The 22,628-nt window shown below is 41.5% G+C and overlaps 1 protein-coding gene across 2 annotated transcripts in view; it reads left to right on the top strand.

Moving 5' to 3' along the window:
* Positions 1 to 22,628, top strand: part of Csmd1 (CUB and Sushi multiple domains 1) — a 1,585,983-nt gene that overhangs the window by 1,199,978 nt on the left and 363,377 nt on the right. For both annotated transcript variants that reach the window (XM_060381443.1, XM_060381442.1), the window contains exons 11-12: positions 2,499 to 2,602; positions 21,997 to 22,109. In XM_060381443.1, the coding sequence (XP_060237426.1) occupies positions 2,499 to 2,602; positions 21,997 to 22,109 (217 nt within the window). The remainder of the gene's footprint in view (positions 1 to 2,498; positions 2,603 to 21,996; positions 22,110 to 22,628) is intronic.

Below are 22,628 nucleotides of genomic sequence, written 5' to 3'. Positions count from 1 at the left end.
ACCCCCTCCTCTCTGCCTCCCTTCCTCACCTACCCCCATGTGCCACTCCATCGCTCATCGATCCATCTTTTTATACTATCGTTTATCCATTCAGTTATCTATCACCAATCATATGTTCATCCACCCACATTTTAATCACTTACCTACCGTCCACCCATCATCCATTATCCGCCAGTCCTTCTATATGATAGAATGATGATGCTTAATTTACCATCCATCCATCCATCTTTCTATTTACCCATTTAGCTATAACCTGGCTGTCTACCCACCAATCTACTTATTTATCACCTTACCATCATCATCAATACATCCTTCTATCAATCTACTTATCGATCATCCATCCATCTGTTCCTCTATTCATCCACTTACATATCATCCACCCACCTAGCTATCAACCTACTTATCCCACCATTTATCATCCATGCATTCTTCTATTAATCTACTTATCAATCCTGCATACATACATACATACGTACATACATACATATCTCTATCCATCTACTTATTTATCCTTTCATCCATCTATCCATCCAGTTATCTCTTTGAATAATATATTTTCTGTCAGTTGTCATCACTAATTACTTACTTATTGATCATCTACTATATAGTATCTGTGTATTGCATCTACCTATCCCTATTTTTATTTATGTATCTATCATCTATGATAATCTATTGATATCTTTTCTTTGTATACCTGAATATCCAAGGCTCAGCCTGACTTCCTGACAGCTTTGATCATTTTTCTCCTTGATCACAATATTGATCAACAAAGGGAGTATTTTGTTTGTTTGTTTGTTTGTTTGTTTCAGGAGAAAAGTTTTCTGTGCTCTACAGAAGTGTAAGTTCACTTGCTTATAGTCTGTTGATGGGTCAAACAGAAACTCGTCTGATGTTTAGGGTAATATTAATTATCACATGCAAGTATATTATTTATAGAATTCTTTAATTATGGTCAGTGTTATATATGTATACCAGTATTTTTTATTATATGCCCAACCAAAGGTTAAATTAACTCAAGGTCGTGCTTCTTTACTGAATTATTATTTTAGCACAGGAGAATGTATCTTCTTGTTTTCTTTTTGCTATCCACCTTCCTATCCATCTGTCTATCTGCCCATATCTATCCATTTTTCTAGCATGTACCAACCCATCCACCTTTTCATCTATTCATCCATCCAATGATCTAATGATCTGGTACTGCTGTTCATGGATTGAGAACTTGCCCAGTGTAGGAAAAATCTCGAGTACCATTCTCAGAAATAGAAAATAGAAATAGATTAGAGAGAGAGAGAGAAACAGAGAGAGAGAGAGAGAACTTCAAGATTTTGCTCAGCTAAGAGTAGTGTTGGATCAGTTACTTTTCACCCCCAGAATGCTCTTATGTTATTTGGAATAATACCATGAGTTCTATATAAATAAAATCTCTCTAAAATTTATTTATTTTTCTATTAATCACAGGTTATTCACTTTGTATCCCAGCTGTAGCCCCCTCCCTCATTCCCTCCCAATCCCACCCTCCCTCTCTCATCTTCTCCCTGCCCCTTTCCAGGTCCACTGATAGGGGAGGACCTCCTCCCCTTCCATTTGACCTTAGCTTATCAAATCTCTTCAGGCCTGGCTGCAATGTCCTCTTCTGTGGCCTAGCAAGGCTGATCCTCCCTCGGGGGGTGGGGGTGGGGGAAGAGACTGAAGAGCTCACTGTTGTGTTCATGTCAGAAATAGTCCCTGTTCCCATTATTAGAGAACCCTGGGCTACCATTTGGACACTGAGCTACCATGGGATATATCAAGGCAGGGGTTCTAGGTTATATGCATACATGGTCCTTGGTTGAAGAAACAGTCTCATGAAAGAGCCCTGTGCCCTGATATATTTTGTCCTTGTGAAGCTCCTGTCCTCTCCACATCATACTAACTCCCCCTTCTTTCATATGATTTCCTGCACTCTGCCCAAGGTTTGGTTATGAGTCTTAATATCTGCTTTCATACACTGCTAGGTAGAGTCTTTCAGAGGCTCTCTGTGGTAGGCTCCTGTCCTGTTACTTGTTTTCTCCTACCTCACTTAGAAAGACAAATGGGATGGACATTGGATATATAAATAAATTCTAAAAGATTCATTCTAGGGTGTCCTTAAATCATGTCTCATCAACTACAACATGCCTCATTAACTGCAATAGTATTTCAATGTTTTCTATTGGCTTACTCTCAGTTAATCTAAGCATCTGAGGTGTTGTGCTATGTATTTGATAGGAAGTAAAGTCAGGTAAATTTCTTTTATAGCTCACAGTAAGTTGAAGCAAAAAGAACATTTTAATTCTACAAAATCCTGAAATTCAGGCCAACCAAACTTGGACTATTCTTGTAGAAACTGGAGGCAACTTGAGAATTGTTTTTGCATCCATCAGAATTAAGGAGCCAAAGCTAACACTGAAACTATTAACATATATTGCCATGGAATATCCGTATTATACCGAGTAACTCTGTCTTCCCTTTGAACTTAGGTCATCAAGCTTGCTTTTGAAGAGTTTGAGTTGGAAAGAGGATATGACACCCTGACAGTTGGGGATGCTGGGAAGGTGGGGGACACCAGATCCGTCTTGTATGTGTGAGTATGCCATTTTGCTTTTCTTTTCAACATTCAGTGATGGGGGCAGGTATTGGTTGGCTTACATTGATAATTGCCTTCCCTGGATACACTGAAAGCAATCACTCTGATTTTATGGGAACTAACTGAAGATCACATTTTACCAGTATGAACTGTTTTCACTGTTTTTTAAAAGTGTGTTTATGGCAAAAATAATATGAGAGTGACAAAGCAAAGGACAGAAATCAGGAAGCATGTCCCCATCTAAAGCCTCCCTTTGGTCCCTCTCTTCCCTCCCCAGTGTGAGCAGGTGTTTTCTCATGGAGTTATTTTCTGGGATAATGCCATATGTTCTCCGGGAACCGACATGCTTTATAAAACAATGCAGTAAAAGATGCAGAGATTGCAGAATAAGTGGGCCAGTGTTCCAGCGGGCTCAGGACAGTCTGCAGGTATCATGCTGTAGGCGCCTTCATGTTCCTGAACCTGGAAGCTCTCTGACCTGCATCGGTGGCCATTGATGTCCACTTCAGGTGCTTCCGTATCTGGGTTGTCAGTTTTCATCAGATCTGTTTTTATCAAAATAAAGTGTGTGATCTAGGAATGCCCATCTTTTTATATCACTCCTCTTCAAGAAATTTTTCAGGCAAAGAAATTTAAGAGGTAAAGGGTGTTGCGATTTAGATTGTTATCTTTTGTTCAGCTATTCCAGAAAACTTATGAAAATTTACATTTTCACCAAAGTGAAGTGTGAAAGTATTTATTTACCCAAATACCTACACATGCACACACATACACACACACACACACACACACACACATACAGGCATGCATACATGCTTTTATGTAATTATGTACTTATTACTTTAATTATAAAACCATTTCAAATAAAACACAGTCAAACATTGAAATGAACTAGACCCATAGACTACACAATTGTAGTCTATCCAGTTAGCACAATCATTCAGAACAGAACCTATGGTGTTACATGTTGGATTTTATGCTTTTGATATCAAATATATTTCATAAACTTATCCACCACCAAAAATGAAAATTCATAACAGTTAGAACCAGAAAAACAATTGGCTTTATTGACAGTAGCAGAGCAATTGTACCAACCAAGTTGTCTATCAGCAGATAAATGGATAATGAAAATTTTGTGTATATATTATATAATAAAATATTATTGGGTTTTAAAGAAAACTATAATCACAACATTTGCAGCAAAATTGGTGGTTTTAGAACATATGATATCAATCAAGGTCATATACTCTCAGGTTAAAAAACCCACATATTTCCTGTAATATGTTAGGTCTAGCCAGTAATATATATATATATATATATATATATATATATATATATATATACACACATAAACAAATGTACATACAAGTATAATACAACATGTAGAAAAGAGAAAAGAAAGACTGAATATTAGGGGATGAGGAAGAACTGAGTGCAGATGATGAATATGACTTATGGTTATATATTATTAATAGTTGCCAAATTGCTGAACTAAGAAAGTGCAATATTTTGCTCTTTTTTTTTCCTTTAAAAGCACAGAGTTTTCTAGGGCAACTCTGGGCACCTGTATTATTAGCACGCTTACAACTGGCCCTCAGGAGCACTGGCATCCTGTGGCTTTGTGACATTATCTGCAAAGGGTTCAGATACTGTATACAAATGGGCTGGGAATCCAAGATGGAATTTTTGATTCGATGATACTTTCTATCTCTGTGACCCTAAGGGAAGTCATTTTACTTCGGTGTCTCTATTTTCATAGCTACCAGTCACATATAAAACTTAGCTAATAAATGTAACCCAGACATGAAATGGCTTTATTGTTACCATAACATCTGATTTTTAAAAGGATGCCACTAAAATAAATGAGAATGATTTTTAAATAAATGCAAACATTAAAATATAAATGCAGTAAGGAAATGCCCTAGAACATCCCATGGGTTGCTATTAAGAACCTAAGCTCATACTCTCATTTTTAAAGGCTCTTTGTTGGTAAGAAAGCAGTGGCAAAATGTGTGTTACAATGACATAAATGTTTTTAGGACCTCTGCGTAATAGCTCAGATCTATAAATGAAAATCTAAATGGCTGACTGAATCAAATTGAGGTGCCCTCTGGGAAACATAATGTAACCAGAAGCAAAGCACATCTAATCAGCTGCAGCAGAGGAAGAAGAGCCATGGGGACACTTCCTTAGTGTCCAGCCCTCAGTTATAGGGAAGGGAAATGCTGAGGATTCTCCTGGCTTCCGAAACAAGCAGGTAAATCCAGATAACACACCAACAACCTGATTTGAGTAGTATGTCCTATGCATGATTCTCAGTATGAGCTTTATAACCTATTTGGGCAAATGACAGATGTGCTGAGATCCATTACATTGTAGGCATTCTATCGATCCAGGGAACCTCCTGATATAGAGTTCCAACCACACAGAGCTCAGCTCCTTGTGTGGTAGGCTGGTACTGAGTACACTGGGTCCACTATCTCACGTCCTCCTCTTGGGGGACCTGTGGATTTTACTTAGAACTTGGAAGATACGTAGGAACGGGAATGGAGTAAGAAGGAGACAGCACACTCAAAAATGTGGTTTTTATGTAGACCTATCTGCATTGCCCACATGGCACGCTGGGGTTGGCTACCCAGAGGCTATTTAAGCTGTGGGCTGGCTTTCCCCAGAGTCAGAAGATTGTTCAAGGTTCCTGAATAAACCGCAGTGAGAAAATAAATAAATAAATAACAACAGCTAAAAAAAAAAAAATGTGGTTTTTAGAGCTCTGATTTCTTTTCATGGAGTTTACTTTCTCAACCTTTGTAACACAAAACAAAATCCTTAAGGGTCCAGGGGTTCATCTGTCACCCAGTCTCCCAAAAAAGAAGAATGGATTTTCTCAGGGTATTTGTATAGCATGGCAAACTCAAAAGAAAATGAAGTAACTAACTTAACAGATCTCTGCTGAGCTCTTTCTGAGAATATATATTGACAATTTTCTCAAAATTAAATTGCAAACTGGCAAGGGGAGATATTGCTTTACCTGGCCTCGCTCTAGCTGGCGGTAGCAGGAGATTGTGTTAACGTGGATGTCCTGAGGATTGCAAGACAGGATATGGGTTTTTAAAACTCCGCCCGTCTATGGGGATGAAGGAATCCATGTGTGAGCAGCAGCCTCCATATGGCTAGATATATGAGTTAGATAATAAGGAAATGAGTTAATCCTCAGGGAAGCATCACCCTGTCTTCAACCTGTTTCCAGATGCAGCCCCTGCCTTGGTGTGGCTGTGATTGGCATCTCCTTGCTGGCCTGAGATGGAAAGATTCATTCTTTTTACATTTAAAGAACATCAGGGTCCAGGGTATGGGTCAAGACCAGGAGGCATAAGGCCTTGGGGCCCATCCTCAGCATTTCTAAAAGAAAGGGAGCAAAAGAGGGAGAGTGGGAATAAAAGAAAGGAAAAAAGACAGAGTTGGCCTGTGCCAGTCAGGTATGTTTTATATGATCACAAAGAGTATGCCCTCATGATCCCTTTCTTGATGGAGTACATAGGCAAGTTCTGTTAGGATGAAAGACAGAAAAACATCGATTTAAATGCTGTCTAGAAAAAAAATTTACTTTTCATAATTGTAAATTGTAATTAGAAATCAATCCATTTAGCACTTAGAGAATGTGGCCTGTGGCCCACACAATCCAAACCTCACATCTGGTATGATATACAGGTAGCTCCCGGGTACCTGGAGTCCTGCGAGGACACTCTGAGATAGTGTAAAAGGTCTTCTCTGGACCCCAGATTAGTCCATCATTAGCTTGTCTTTCTCTGCCTCTTGTCTCTAAGAAAAATAAGTTTTCAAGTTTAAAATGTCAGGATATGACTCTGCAGGGAAAAGGAAAAAAAAGAGCTGTAGTCCTGGGCGTGAGGAGTAATTCGTTTACTGCAGTAATTCTAAGTGACTATCTCTATAAATATCAACCCTTAATAGCAATAAGACAGCTTCCGATTGAGTCTTTTATCTCGGGAAACATATTCCCTTGTGGGTAAATTTAGGATTGGTTTTAGTCTTAAACGTAAGAGGTGCAAGAAGTCTTGTCCATACCTAAGCATTCCTGTGGCTTGGTTTCAGATATTACTCATGTCTGAGTTTATTTTGACTTCGTTTGTCAGATGTGTACATATGCTGGGCAACCTCAGCCCCATAAAGCCTATGATATGTTTACCTATTATTACATGATGTGTGTGTGTGTGTGTGTGAGAGAGAGAGAGAGAGAGAGAGAGAGAGAGAAAGAGAGAAAGAGAGAGAAAGAGAGAGAGAGCGCACAAGGAGGACAGATTGATGTTGCATATCTTCATCTATTTCTCTCCATTTTAGTTTTTGAGACAGGGTTTCTCACTGAGCTCAGAGTGTAGCTGGCCAGTGAGCTCCAAGAACCCACCTGTCTTTCCAACTCTGCTAGTCTCAATGGTGTACACACCACTCCTGGCAGCTTTTATGTGGGTGTTGGAGATCCAATCTCAGTTTCACATGCTTATGTGGCAGACAGTTTACAGAGCCATCTCTTTATCCCCTCCTTCGCTCTTTCCCACTCATCCCTGACTCCAGACTCCTGACAGCTACTGCATTACTCTGTCTCAAAAATGCTGTTCCTGCATGGTTGTTCTAGGATCATGCAGTGTACTTTGGGTTATGCTTCTTCCCTCTGGTGTTATGTGCTTCTAATGTGGACATACCACAACTTTAGTATTAACTCACTAGCAAATATCTTGGGGGTGTTTCTTGTTTTGATTACTATAAAAGATATGACTATTTCTGTAGAGAATGTTGTGTGACTATTTCATGTCTTCTAATTGTATTTTATATTTTACCTGAGAGGTCTTCACATGTTCATGATATTAGTCCTCTGTAGAACAGAAATTTTAAACTATTGTATCTTTCACTCATCTCTCCATCTTCTGTTTGCTCATGAACTGTATCAGAATAGAGGTTCAGTGTTGAGATGCCCAGTGGGTGGACATGAAGCCCTGCTCATTGTGGGTAAAATCTATGGACCCCTTCCCTAGCTCTGGAAACTGGTGGATCATGAAATGTGATTTCCTAAATGAATGTAGCTTCTCATTTTAACTTGAAGGCTATTTTGCATGTAAACTCATTTTTGTGGGGTTTATAAGTCATGAGTTCAAGCTCAGCCTTGACGTCTTTATATCCACTTTTTGTGCTCTGTTTGAAAGGGCTGTCACTCTTCCTTTTGTTGATTCTGTCTTGTGCCTTTGTCAGATGCCTGACGGGTATGTTCTTATGAGTTTGAGCCTGGGTTTTTCATTCTTTCTTGTCCATCCATGTATCCAGTTCTCCACCAGAAGATAAAGTACCATAACTGAAGGGATTTAAGCATAAAATGGTTTAGTTTAGTTTAGGGTTCTGGAGGTACAGAATCCTCATGGCAGGGAAGATGAGGCATGGTATCAGGAGAAGAGGGCTGGCTGGTAACATTTCATCTCTATCCAGGAAGCAAAGAGAGCAACAGGAAATGGGGGAGGCTCTAAATCCCCAGAGACTGCCCCCTAATGGAGTACCTCTTCCAAAAAGGTTGTACCCTTTCGGTTTCATAACCTCCCCAAACAGCACCACCAGCTGGCGAATAAGTGTTCACGCATGAGCCTACAGGGCACATTCCTCATTTTAAACTATCACCAGCAAGTGGAAGTATTGATTTAAGTACTGTTGCTGTTCTCTCCTCCAAGCTGTGTTACCATTGCTGTACTGGGAGTGGGGGTGGGGCTGTTCACGTCCTTATAAGCTTGACAGTGGCTGTGTACACTGTACGCAAATCTTTCTGGAGTTGAGGTAGACATTGCTAACTTATAACTTGTTGCCAAATAGTGTGCTTCCCATGTGCATGGAGTTCCACCCTGGGTTAGCTGATGACTGGATAGTTTCCCTTCTTAACTATTAGCAGATTGCGCTTGTCAGTCTGTTCATGCCCAGGCAGTAAGTTCTGCTCTATGGTCCAGCATAGCTCTTCCTTTGAGATGCTGCATTCATTTCCCCAGCATTTGTTGGAAGATGTTTGGATCTAGACTCATGGTGGTGGGGTAGGAGTCTATTCACTTCCTTCCACGGTCTTCACTGGGGCTTGCTTCTGATTCAGCCTGGCTTCTTTACTAAATGAGCGGCAGCGCATGCGCACATGCTGCTAGGAGGGAGAGTTAATAAGGCAATGCTAGGATTCTGGTATAAATGGCACAGTTGTCTAGCGAAGCCACCTGGGCCTGGGTGTGTTAGTGAGGGAACGGTCTGGCTTAGAAGCCCATCCTATAGGAGCTAGCAAGGTTATTTACATTGCCACCTCCTCCTGGCTGAGTTTCATGACTTTGTAGATGCCATAGGACTTGCGATATTCATAAGTCTGTTGCGTTTATATCCCCAAATTTTCTGCATTAATTCCCATTGCCTTCACAATGGTGTCGAAATGTGTGCCCATCCCCATCTCTTCTTTCCTTATGCCGGTCTCTTCCTGTCCCACCCTGCTAGTCTTCATAAGCACTGAGTGGTAAAGCCCATTTTTATAAGGAGTATGTCTGTTTCATTTGCTTCCATTGCTTCTTTGCCACCATTTTTCTGGCCTCTGCTGACACCCTGCCCACCCACCTGGTTGCTTCCTTGAATCCATGGTCCCTGTTTTCTGTCTAGGACTTCAGTGCTATTGCTGATCTTTTCCTTGTATTTAATAAGCACACTTACTGTGGAAAATTTCTCTGCACTCTTTTAATCATTTCATTCCTAGTTTTATGTTGGACCTTGCATTTAATCAGTTCTGTTTTTGCTTGTTTGTTTGCTTACATTTTCACTTCTGAATTCTTCTTTAAATCATGGTTAAAAATTTGTGTATTTAGAGATTGTTTTTTCCTATCATATTGTGTTAATGACTTTTAGTTTGATTCCATCTTAGTCCCAGGACACCTTCTACATGATTTCTGCCCTTGGCTGGCTAGGTGCTCCTAAGGAGTCTGTGCAGCCTCAGACCCACCCCAACCCTAGGATTCAGAAAGAACGGTCACATGCAGCCTCTGACCATTTAGAGCTGGGAAAATATTTAAGATGTGACTATGCACGTATTATCATTTACCTCTGTTCCATTTTTCCAATTCTTGTCTCTTAATTTTTGTCCTTGCCTCCCAGGACAGGTTATTGAGGGAGGGGGAAGGGATGTCATTTTCAGTTCTCTCTTCTTCTGTTGCTACTGTTGTGAAGTTTGTTCTTTGTCCTATCATAATGGTAGCTGTGGGTATTAAACACATGGTCTGTGATAGCCTCTATTTTTATTTCCTGCTCTTCTCTAGCAGATTTCTCTAAATTTATTGTTATAAAATAGTAGAAATCTGCACTCTCTTATTTCTAGAAACTAGAGCCTCACAATAGGGCTCTCTGCTCCAGCATTGATGTGCTAGGCTAGCCCTAGAGCTCCTGGGGAAGAAGCCACTGTCTTCCTGCTCTGGTGGCTGCAGCAAGCCTGGGCTCCTGTGTCTGATGCTGCCTCCATGCCCATCTGGCCTCTCCCCTCTTATAGTTCCCTCTTCTCATCCCTTGTTGCCATAATTTTGGATGCCATTTGCCACCTACCTGGACATCTTCAAGGTAAATCTTTACTGAGCTGGATCCCGGACATTAGCAATGGCAAGCACAGGTGCGAAGGTTTGTGGCATGGATGTGGGTGAAGCTGTCATTCACCTTCCCATCTGGGACCAACAGTGAAACTTCAGAGGACTCTAGAAATATCACCCATCCCCAGGTCCCTTTGTCAGTCCACCAGATTGACAGGCCATTCTTGTAAATATCAAGCTGCTTTATAATGTTTGGTTTAATTATTAAACATGATTCACAGAGCTCATGATGAGGAGATGAGCCCATGGTGGATATGGCCATTTTTCCATTCCACCTCCTGTTCTTTCTCAGACTTAAAGCTCTCCATTCCCCACTGCTACCATTTTCTTCTTCCTAAAGTATTTTCCAGGGTAATACTGAGAGTAGGTTGGCTACCTACCCTTAATTTATAGTGGCAAACTTTGGCCTGAAATTTTTTTCTTTTTTTTCCCCCTTGGGTTTCCTAAGTTATGAAGAGTGTGCTGTGGTTGGCAAGTTGGCTTCTGGCCTACAAGGTCCCAGATGTAAGTTTGTTGTCATTTATACCTTGAGTCCCTTCATGTCTTCAAGGTTTTCCCTTTCTTTTGTTTTCAACAATAAATTACATTTGTCTTCTAGTGGATTTGCTGTTATTGAGTTCACGTCAGTTCTGGGATTTATAGTTTATGTTTCTTAGCAAATCTGATAAATTTCACATCAAAAGTTACTTGTAATACTGTGTCAACTTATTTTTCTTTGCCCCAGATTGTACTTTGCCAGTTCTGTCCCTGCAAAATGTGCATTGTTTTCAAGCTCCTTTAACTTTTCTGTTGAACCCTCCCTCTAAACTATACTCAGTAAGCAATTTTCATTTCAATTTATTATATAGTTCTAGATCCAGCTTTCATCCAGATTCTATTGAAAACAGGTTGCATTTCTTTTTTTTTTTTTGTTTAGTGTTAGTTGTATGTTTTTTTTATTTTTTATTTTTTTTATGTTACATTTTATTAACTCTGTATCCCAGCCGTGTCCCGATCCCTCATTCCCTCCCAGTCCCTCCCTCCCTCCCTCATCTCCACCGTGCCCCTTTCCAAGTCCACTGATGGGGGGACCTCCTCCCCATTCATCTGATCCTGTTTTATCAGGTATCTTCAGGACTGGCTGCAAAGCCCTCCTCTGTGGCCTAACAGGACTGCTCCTCCCTTCGGGGGTGGGGAGACCAAAGAGCCAGTCATTGAGTTCCTGTTAGAAATAGTCCCTGTTCCCCTCACTTTGGGAAACCAATTGGTTACTGAGCTCAGGTTGCATTTCTTTGCTAAGATTACCTTCTCTACTTCAATGTTTGCAGAGAATTTTTAAATGCCATACACTATTTGTTAAAAGTGTGGTCTTTGAGACCCTGTTGCCTGCCTCCCGCTGACTCATTCCTTCCCACCCAGCTAGCTCATGAAGTGGTACATGTCACATGTAACCAGTAATACCGAGTGGCAGGATCCCATGTTCATAGCAGCTGGGCTGAGCCATAGCTAACTTCCATAGCGGAGAATATAATCTGTGTGAATATGTGTGAATTGGAACAGAGTCTCCCCAGAGTACAGAGTTTAGAGCTCTTCCTCCTTCACTTGTTGAACATCTAAATAACCTCCTGCCTCTGGTGGCTCTGTGCCATTATGTGACACCAGGCCTTCATACCAGGATGTCCCTGAATTGTTGACATTTTAATCCATCTCTGTGTTGGCCGTTTTGCTCATGGGTAAAATAGAACATCCCATGTGTTTATTGCCAGGAGTCTATACCTCACACTGCATGGAACCAGTGAATGCAGATGCCCCCCCCCCCCAAATCTGACTGTTGACATCATATGTACATGCTAACCTCTGAAAGAGTTCATAAGCTGCACAAACGTGAAGAACTGTAAAGATGCTAGGCAGTTCAGGTGGGGGTCACATTTTTACATTGGGGGCAGCACTTCCTTCTCAAGGACCCAATTTAAAATAAAAAAATGGACATATAAAAGGTTAGCTCCACTTCCCCTCCAGGTACCTGATGAAGGAAAGCAGGTGTGTTATGCAGCAGGTGCCACGTGACATCAACTTCATGTGTTGGCATTAGTGTGGCACAATCAAGTTTTTTTTTTCTTCCAGCTTTGAGAATTTAAAAGTATGGAGTATGGAGTAGAACAGGGGAAGATCTATCTCACCCCAACCTGAGTCAAGGTAGGGACCAGTCCCTTTACTACTGGTGGAGGAACTTTCATTCAGAATGTGACTGCTTTGGCAAGAGATCACATCCAAAGACCTTCTAGGTCTATGCGATCTGGCTGGAAAACAAACATGCCTTTAATCCAGGAGATAGAGGCAAGCAGATCTGAGTTCAAGCCTAGCATGGTATAAATTAAGTATCAGGTAAAAAAAAAAAAAAAAAAAAAAAAAGTTTAGGTCCAGGAGTGGTGGTACATGCCTTTAACCCCAAATAATGAAGGTAAAATCAGTTTGAAAGTGATGTTTAATTGAGTAGTAGAAAAAGTGATGAATCAAAGAAAAATTCGACAGAATAGGATATGCACAACTCTCATGAGAAGAGAGAAAAAGGAAGCTACTTAAGGGGCAATGAGAGAGACAGACAGAGGGAGGGAAGGAGAGAAAGAGAGAGAGAAGGACAGTAACAGTGAGACAGGTTGCAGAGAGAGAGAACTCAGGTGAAGACTGAATGAGCCAGAGAATGAGAGGGAGCCAGGAGATTAGAGCCAATTACTTGAGTTAATTTGAGGCCAAGCAGAACAATCCAGAGGCCTATAGAGAATCCAGATTGAATAAGTCAGCTGGTAGAGGAGTTTGAGCCAGAACAGCTGAGTTGAACCATCCAGCCCAGGCTTAGTAAGAACAAGAAAGAGTGAGCTTATTCAGCTGTAAGTCTCAGAATCTGAAAACATTCTAGGCCTAGGTTAGCTTGCAAGGAGGCTAGACGCTTCCAGGACTAGGCCTAGGTTAGCAGATAGAGGCAGTAAGCCTCCAAGATGACAATTAAAACCGGGGAATAAAAGTTCATTTTACCAAGAACTACTGTGTCCCTGTATCTGTTCCCGTCCCATCGTGTGCTTGGATTTACTATGACCCCTTCTCTACTTCGCACAACACTTTCTTTTTGAGATTGTGACATAAGTGACCTACATTTTGGGATATTTTTGAGAGTTCAAGTAAGTTTAAAAAAAAAAAAACTGGTACAGCCATTTTCAGATAGCAGTAAGTGAGCAGGTTCACAGACGTGCAATAAGAGCCCAATGATGGCAGCAATCTCATTACTGTCCAGAGTCTCATCACTGTCCAGAGATTCCTCTCCAAAGAATAAACTGAGTGAACATCTTGGCTACTCTGACTATAACTATTAAAAATTAGTAGAAACATAAATATTCTCCATCAGAGAAATAGACCCATATGTGGCACATAGAGGGTAAATGAGAGGGTTACTGCTTAGCACCTAAAAGAATGGCTGTTGAGCTATTGGTACACCACCCAAACAGGCTTTCCTGGAGTTAGCTGTGAGTGAAGGAGTCAGGGTCCACTTTCAGCCATCTTTCCCTATGAAATGCAGGCAAGCTATGAACGTGTGAGGGGCAAGATGCTGAACTCTCCAGCCAGAAGAGAGGGAAGATGTACCCCGAAATGGGATCTTTTGATAATCTCTCATTCTTACCTTTACTCTGTTTCTATGCCAATGGATGCTGGGGGTTTGGTCTGAGGCAGATGAAGGAGGAACCAGAGGAAAAGGAATTACATTATCCAGGGAAGAAACGCCAAGTACTGCACTCAATCCCAAATGAAGCTAGCCTGTACTCAAGAGATCCGCATGTTACAAGTCTGGCTTCAGTGTGGTGAAACCTGCAGGCTAATGAATGGAGGACATTTAGCATATGAAAAAGACATCAGGGCTGATTTTGTAACTCAGTGTGAAGCCCTTGCCAGGCATGCAAGAGGTCCTAGAGTGCATCCCAGCACAACAGATAAGGCAGAATCTAGTAATGTGGGAGATGACTGAAGTCACACAGAATCACAGTCTGGCAGCGTCATTACTGTTCTCCTATGTTAGCTCTCAGCTGATGTTTTAATTAGGATGATTTTATTCTTTTTTTTTTTTTACATTGTACTTTATTTACTTTGTATCCCCTCCTCTAGTTCCCTTCCTCCTTCCCTCCCAATCCCTCCCTTCCTCCCCCTTCTCCACACACTCCTCTCCCCAAGACTACTGATAGGGGAGGGTTTCTTTTTCTTCCTTCTGATCCTAGTCTGTTAGGTCTCATCAGGAGTGGCTGCATTGTCTTCCTCTGTGGCCTGGTAAGGCTGCTCCCCCCTTAGGGGGAGGTGATCAAAGAGCAGGCCAATCAGTTCAAGTCAGAAGCAGTCCCTTTTCCCATTACTATGAAACCCCCTTGGACACTGCCATGGGCTACATCTGTGCAGGGGTTCTAGGTTATCTCCATGCATGGTACTTGGTTGGAATATGAGTCTCAGTAAAGACCCCTGTGCTCAAATTTTTTGGTTCTGTTTTTCTCCTTGTGGACCTCCTGTTCTCTCCAGCTCTTACTATTATTTCCCACTTCTTTCATAAGATTTCCTGCATTCTGCCCAAAGTTTGGCCATAAGTCTCAACATCTGCTTTGATAGTCTGCAGGGCAGAGCCTTTCAGAGGCCCTCTGTGGAAGGCTCCTGTTTTCCTGTTTTCTTCTTCTTGTGATGTCCATCCTCTTTGTCTTTCGGAGTGGGGATTGAGCATTTTAGCCAGAGTCCTCCCTCTTGATTAATTTCTTTAGATGTACAGATTTTAGTGGGTATATCCTATATTATATGTCTATATGAATGAGTATAGATGATTTTATTCTTAACTTTACTGAAGACACAGGAACAACTGTCATTGGTTTAGCTGAAACTGTGTCTGTTTAAAAGAAAATGGTTCCAAATTATGTCTTCTGGTTCATACTCAAGAAAAACTAATACCTGCCTTGTTTTCAGTTTCAAGTTATAAAAATAGATAGATAGATAGATAGTTTCTATCTTAAACCCCCATACAGTTATACAGTTGCAAGAGACAGGGAGACCATGGAGCTTTGTTTCAAACAGCTTTCTCTCTCTCTCTCTCTCTCTCTGTGTGTGTGTGTGTGTGTGTATGTATGTGTCTTAGTGCTATAAAACTAAATTAAGTTTAGAAATCCCAAAGAGATACTCAAAGACAATATTTTCTTTTGCTTTAAACTACTAAAATACTTTAGACTTGGAAACATTAACAACTATAAAACATTTTTGAAGTTTTCAACAAGTTTAAATAGTTAATTAACATTCAACTAATTAGTTCAAAAAAGAATTAATTGTGACAAAGTATGATTATCACGCTTTTCATATGCATGCCAATCAAATAATTTGGAGGCTTAAAATAAATTCTAAAATGCGACTGACTACAGGAACAGGATTTGGCATTTGACTGAGTGAGCCCTGTGAGTAGCTGCCAGCATGCCTGCCTATTCAATTTTGAGTGAATTCATGGAGTAAGACTGGATTAAAATAAAGTGTAGTGAGCAAATAAAAGAAATTCAAACACACACCTCAGGGTGTGCCTGAAGTAGTTAGTTACCTTGGAAGTGTGCCTCTTTGCAATAGGATTTTCTACATGATAATTATGTTTTTAACAACTTTAATTAAATACCTGGGAGGGAAGTAACCAGAGAAGGGGCTGAATGAGGAGGGACTCCAGCGGGCTGCTAAGAGATGTCTCATGTTCAAACCAAGCCATAGCAATTGAAGGGAGACAGTATCTGCGTGGCTGAGGGATCAACATTGTCAGAAGTCCTCCCTGGCCTTGCCTTTCTCAGCTGCAAGCCTCCTGCTATCAAGGAGAATTCAGGAGACTCCAAAGCAGGAGTGTCAAGCTTTCATCACCATCAGTGTTTATCCTTGCTCACTTAAGGAAGAAAGTGCCTCCTCAGAGCCTAGAAGAAAGCCTGAGAAAGAGCATGAGAAAAAAGCTGATGCTATGGACAAAAACTAGAGGAAATTGGAAGGGAAAAAAGACATATATCTTGGCCCAGGAAAAGAGCTGTTGTTGGGCTGAGACCAAACAGCTGTTAAGGGGCTTGCTATGCCAATGAGAACACTGAAGTTCAGGTACTCAGAAGCCACAGAAATGCTGGGCGGGTACATGACCTGCCTATAATCCTAGCCTTGGAAGGCACAGACAGGGGATCTCAGAGCAAGACCAGTGAGACTAGCCATATTGATAAGCACTGGGTTTGATTGAGAAACTCTGCTTCAAAGGATGCAGTAGAAGGGTGATTACTGACATCCAACCTTAGCCTCCACACACACTTACACATATGTGCATATGTGCCCAGACACATACAAACATGGATACACACACATATGCACATACCGTGCACGCATATACATGAAAAGAAAGTTGTTGGAATGGATTCATTTTAGGGGTTTGCCCGATGTGTGGGGAGGCTGGGGGTTTTCAGAATCAGTAGGGTAGATCAGTTCCAGGTGTCTGGCTAACAAAACACAAGAAACCTAGCAGCAATTGTCTCTAGGATGTCAGACAGTCAGTTCCGTGGGGAGCAAAATATAAACAGTATTGAGTGTGCTCAGATCTCAGGTGTTCATTTTAGAGCATAACAAGGTGGGCACAAGGTAGAACAATTGCTTCCCCGCCTGCCTCCCAAACTTCACTGTTAACTCTCACTGAGAACAACAACAAATCCTGGGCAGACAGCAAAAAAGGCAAAGATCTCCTGAGGCATAGGAGGGAGGGGCCATTATGTTAAAAGAATTGAGGAATCATGAGACGTCTTATATCATAGGATATCCACATGAAACTCAGAGTTCCCATGGGAGAGATATAATAGCCAAAGACAGGTATGTTTATACAGTGTTCTCAAAGGCAAAGAGACCTGATGCCAGCAAAGAAATGCTATGTGCACAGACCGTAAAAGCAGACTCTCTTTGTGCTCAAGAGTGATTTGGGCATTATCTCTGATCAATCACCCGTGGTCACTGTGTGAACCCTGGCTGTTCAAATGTTGGGATGTTTATGCAAGCTATAGGATAGATACTATAGCAGTGTCCTTTCTTTCTTCTTTCTGCTCCCATATAGAGCAATGCCTTTATGATTAGATATGGCTGGACACGGGGGTGGATACCTGTAATCCCAGTCCTCAGGGAGGCAGAGGCAGGTGGATATCTGTGAGTTCAAAGCCAGCCTGGTCTACAAAGAAATTACAGGGCAGCCAAGACTGCACAAAGAAACCCTGTCTCGAAAAACAAACAAACAGAAAGATTACATATGATCTTTTTGTCACCTAGTCACGTAGTCTTGGGAAGGACCACTCACAGAATGAAAACAGGAAGAAAATGAGAATAAACTAAGCAAGTGGAAAATGAGCTTCTAGAGCCCTCACCCCTCCAAGCACTGCAGCCTTGACTCTGGTTGAGAACAGCTGTAGGGCTGTAGGGCTGAGTGTTTGATGCTACACATGAGGAACTCATGAAGCACCACAGGACATATAGGGCATTCGTGGTTTTTCAAACACAAGCAGGAAGAAAAAATATTTGGTGAGATAAAGGATGTTTCTAAATGTACGGTGGAGAGGAAGGAAGATCAACAAGTGTATTAGAAGGGGGCACAGAACCTGAAGGCCTTTCCTGAAACCGGGTATATAGGAAACAGACAATTCCTGTTAGTGATAAGCCCTTGAGAGATCACTATACAAACCTCAGAGGAGCTAAAGTATACACTGGCCCCACTGAATCCCCATTGGGGATGACAAGAATCTGTGTTCTCAGATATGGCTGATGGGAATGTAAATAGAATGCTAGTTCTAGAGTCCCAGAGACAGAAATTGCCGTTATAGCAAAAGAAACCAGAAAATACTAATTCATATGGGAATTCATATTAGGTCACGTGAAGAGCTAGACACAAAACACAGACACATCAGAGTGACATCGTCTTGTTTGTTTGTTGAATTCTTCACAGCTGTTGAACATCTGGGTCATTTCCATTGTTTTATTGTTGGAGACATAGCTGCAATAGCCAGCCCTTATGTAACATACTGGATGTGCCTGCAATTTCTTCTCTTTATGATATGGAGTTGCTAGGTCACGTGATGTGTGCATGTTAAGAAGGACATACTGCAGATGCAGAGTGGGCTCAGTGGGTAAGAATGCTTGCTCAACATGCATGAGGACTTGGGCTTGGATCCTAGCATCCAAGTTAAAAGCCAGGTGTGGCCATGTGTTGCTGTAACCCAGAGCACTGAAGGGAGGTTTGTGACTGTCAGCCTAGCTGCAGGTTCAGTGAGAGAGCCTGTCCTAAAGAGATGAAGTGGAGAATGATAGAGCAGGATACTAAAGTCCTCACATGGCCTGGTACACAACACTAAGGTAAACATGCTCATATACCATATACATACGCCATGCTCTTTTTCCCATATAAACAACAGATAAGCAAAATTATTATATATATAATTATATATATATTATTTATATATATTATATATCTTTTTCCTATAATAGGAAAAAGAATATAAAATAAAAAATTATTCCCTACCTCAAGATCCCGCTATACCACTCCTAGGCATATATCCAAAATATGTTCAAGTATACAACAAGGACATTTGCTGAACCATGTTCATAGCAGCTTTATTCATAACAGCCAGAATATAGAAACAACCCAGATGTCCTATTGAGGAATAGATACAGAGATTGTGGTATATTTATATAATGGAATACTACTCAGCAATTAAAAACAAATCATGAAATTTACAGACAAATGGTGGAATCTAGAAAAGATCATCCTGAGTAATGTATCCCAGAAGCAGAAAGACACACATGGTAAATAGTCACTTATAAGTGGGTATTAGCCTTATAATATAGGATAAACATGCTAACATCTATACTCCTAAAGAAGCTAAGCAAGAAGGAGGACCCTGGGTAAGATGATCAATCCTCATTCGAAAGGCAAATGGGATAGACATGGGAAGGGGGAGGAAACAGGCAACAGGACAGGAGCCTAATACAGAGGGCCTGTGAAAGACTACCCAGCAGGGTATTAAAGCAGATGCTAAGACTCATAGCCAAACTTTGGGCGGAGTGCAGGGAATCTTATAAAAGAAGGGGGAGATAGAAAGACCTGGAAGGGACAGGAGCTCCACAAGAAGAGCAACAGAACCAAAAACTCTGGGCCCAGGGGTCTTTTGTGAATGTCATCATCTTTATGTGTTATCTGCCAAGCAGCTGAGCATTTCAGCAGGCCATGATGTATTCACACCATGGAGTCCCGCTCAGCAGTGGTAAGGGAGGAACTGATGGTATATAAATCATATGATTAATCTCTGGGGAATTGAGCCAAGTAGAGAAAGCCAATTTAAAAACAGACAAACTGGTCTCATTTGTGAAACAGCCTAATGAATGAATTTAGATCTGGAGACAGAATCATGGTTGCCTGTGATGAGCAGCAGGATGGAGTGTGATTCAGCTTTGAAAGATGAACTGTGGGAAATCTCATCATATTGACTTGGATTCCCAAGTCTGTATGTGTGTAATAGAGAGCTAAACATACATGCACACATGCCCGCAGAAAGAGAGAGGCAGAGAACAGAGAAAGGGAGAAGGAAGAGAGAGGAGAGAGAAGGAGAGAGAGAGAGAAAGAGAGAGAGAGATCGTTCACAAATCTAGACTGAGATAGTACTTTATAGACCTGTAAAATCTTAGCATTGGAAGAGATGGGAAAGATGGGCTCTTTATGTCATTTCTGACAACCTTACTAATACAGTATTTTACTGGGGAAAATGAAAAGCACTAGCATTAATCACCTTCTCCTTGTATATACACACACAAATGAATTCTAAGAAGAAATCAAAGCGAGGAAAGTCATGAGTACCTTTCCCTCAGGTCTGTTAAGCAAAGTGTTTTACCACGTCTTCTTTCACTTGCAGGAGGCTTAGAAAGGCACATACAGCTGTAGGTGTTTCGGCAAAGCAAGAGGGAAGAGCAGGGAGCAGAGAGCTGCCCAGAAGGCAGCCTCCCCAGGGGAACATGTGGGCTGGCTCCCCTTCTAAGGAGCCATACAGCCAGGCATCTGTGAGCCCTGTGCTGTTTGGCTGATCCACTTTAACAAAATGCATGTGCAGAAAAGCAAACAGATCTCTCTTGCAATCAAACAAGCAAACACTGGAGAACAATCTCCCAACGAAGACAAATCTTCAGACGTCGATGTGTAGCAAGCACACATTGCTCACCAGAACACACTCCTCCAACCTCAGTGTAATGCAGCCCGAGTTGCTTGGCATGTAATGACGACTGTTCACGCGGCATGTAATGACGGCTGTTCATCTTCCTTCAAAGAAGCAGGTTTCCGAGGCCGTCTGTGATGAGAATGTTGGGTTGACGGATGGATGATATGACTGAGGGTGAGAATCATGTGTTTACATTCCCAAAACCACTCTGCGGAGTGCAAAGCTCCCTATTGGATTAGAGGCAGTGGTTGACTTGATTTCCTCCCTGCACTTTCTCTGTTTCAACATGCTATTCTGTCGGCACTTTGAGTTCAGTCAATGGATTTGGTGTTTTCTTTTCACTGGCTGACAAGAGCAGTGGATGTGACTGGTTTGTGAATGTACACCTAATGCTTCATGGAAACTGCTTTTGCGATTGACCTGGATGTTCAGTAAACTCTGCTATGTCTATTTCAGCCACACGCACTGTTCTTTTCACTATCACTATAACGTGAGGTTACCCCTTAATACATCTTTAAAGAGATTTGGTTTGGAAGGTACATAATTCTCACCTAGATGTTTAGATGGAATAATAATCGGTGTCTCGCCTTGGGGAATGCTTGCCTTTGATGCTCTCACACAATGAACTATTGAGCCACAGGGCTCAACACCCATCACAGTACACTGCGGGCTTTCTTTGTTTCCTCGGGCTTGTATGACTTATCCCCTTGGATCTTATACCTGGGGAGCATGTCAGTTCCAGCAAATGGCATGGTCTTTTCTCTCTTAGAACTTGTTTATTTTGTTTTATCTGTATGATTGTTTCTCCTGTGTGTGTATATATCACCACATGTGTGCGGTGCTAGTGTATGCAAGAGGAAGCCGTCAAGTCTTCTGGAATTGGAGTTACAGATGATTGTGAGCCACCATGTGGGTGCTGGGAACTGAAGGTAGGTCCTGAGTAAGAGCAACAAGTGCTCTTCACCACTGAGCAGGAGCCTCCACCTTCTCCGGCTGATTTCTACAAAGAGAAAGACCATGTGCTTCCAGTGATTAGATGGTTACCACTAATGCCAGTGATGGTAACTTTTAAATATTTATATGAATGACAAACTGTTACAGGGTTTCGAGAGTTTGTTACATGTGTGTGCACACTCATGTGTGTTTGTGTGTGTCTGTGTGTTCATGTGCACACATGTGTATGTCTGTGTGTGTATGTACCTTTGTCTCTGTGTGTGTATGTGCACACACACCTGTGTCTATCTGTCTGTGTCTGTTTATGCATGTACATGCATATGTGTATGTGTGTGAATCTCTCTGTGTGTTTCTGCCTGTGCATGTGTTTGTCTCTTGCTGTGTGTGTATGTGTATATATGTATGCATTTGTGTGTCTGTGTGTTTATGTGTGTGTTTATGTTTGTGTATGTCTGTGTGTATGTGTTTGTGTGTGTGTGTGAGTGAGTGGTTTGATAAGTGAATGAGTTTGTAGCCAGTGGTGTAAAAGCCTGCCACTCTCCCTTCTACGCAGGCTCACAGGCTCCAGTGTCCCTGACCTCATCGTGAGCATGAGCAATCAGATGTGGCTCCACCTGCAGTCGGACGACAGCATCGGCTCACCAGGATTTAAAGCTGTCTACCAAGGTAGGCCTGAATCACCACAGCCATGCGATGGAAGACTGTGCATCACACAAAGACCATTCTGTACAAGACAGAGATAAATGAAAAAAAAAAATCATGTGGGGCACTGTCCATAATGAGAGTGGTGCTCTGTACCTGGTTTAGAGTTCTACCTGAACAGGCGGTCTCTGGCACAAGAATCATGAGGCATGTCATTGTCATTATCATGTCAAAATATAAAACAGCAGCAAGGCCTGTGGATCTGGGTCTCTTTCTTAGCAATATCATGTTGATCATTATTTCTGAAGCTTTTCTTTATCTGATATTTCAACATTGAAAGTAAAATGAACAATGTATTTATCTTGCCTTTTTCACTTTTTTGAGAATGCTAATGAGCTAATCCATGCATTTGTGTTGAAATGTCTGTGGTTGTCACTGTGAATGAATGGCGCTAGAACTCTGCTAGTCACAGAGAACAGACAGCTTTGCTAGTGGCTCCCAGACCCTAACCGAAGGCAGCTGTCTCCTGGCAGAGAGGTGGCC

The sequence above is a fragment of the Meriones unguiculatus genome, chromosome 4 (genome assembly GCF_030254825.1).
Source record: "Meriones unguiculatus strain TT.TT164.6M chromosome 4, Bangor_MerUng_6.1, whole genome shotgun sequence".
Classification (NCBI taxonomy): Eukaryota; Metazoa; Chordata; class Mammalia; order Rodentia; family Muridae; genus Meriones; species Meriones unguiculatus.
The sequence above is the reverse complement of the archived record's forward strand: the minus strand, read 5'-3'. Positions and strand labels throughout refer to the sequence as shown.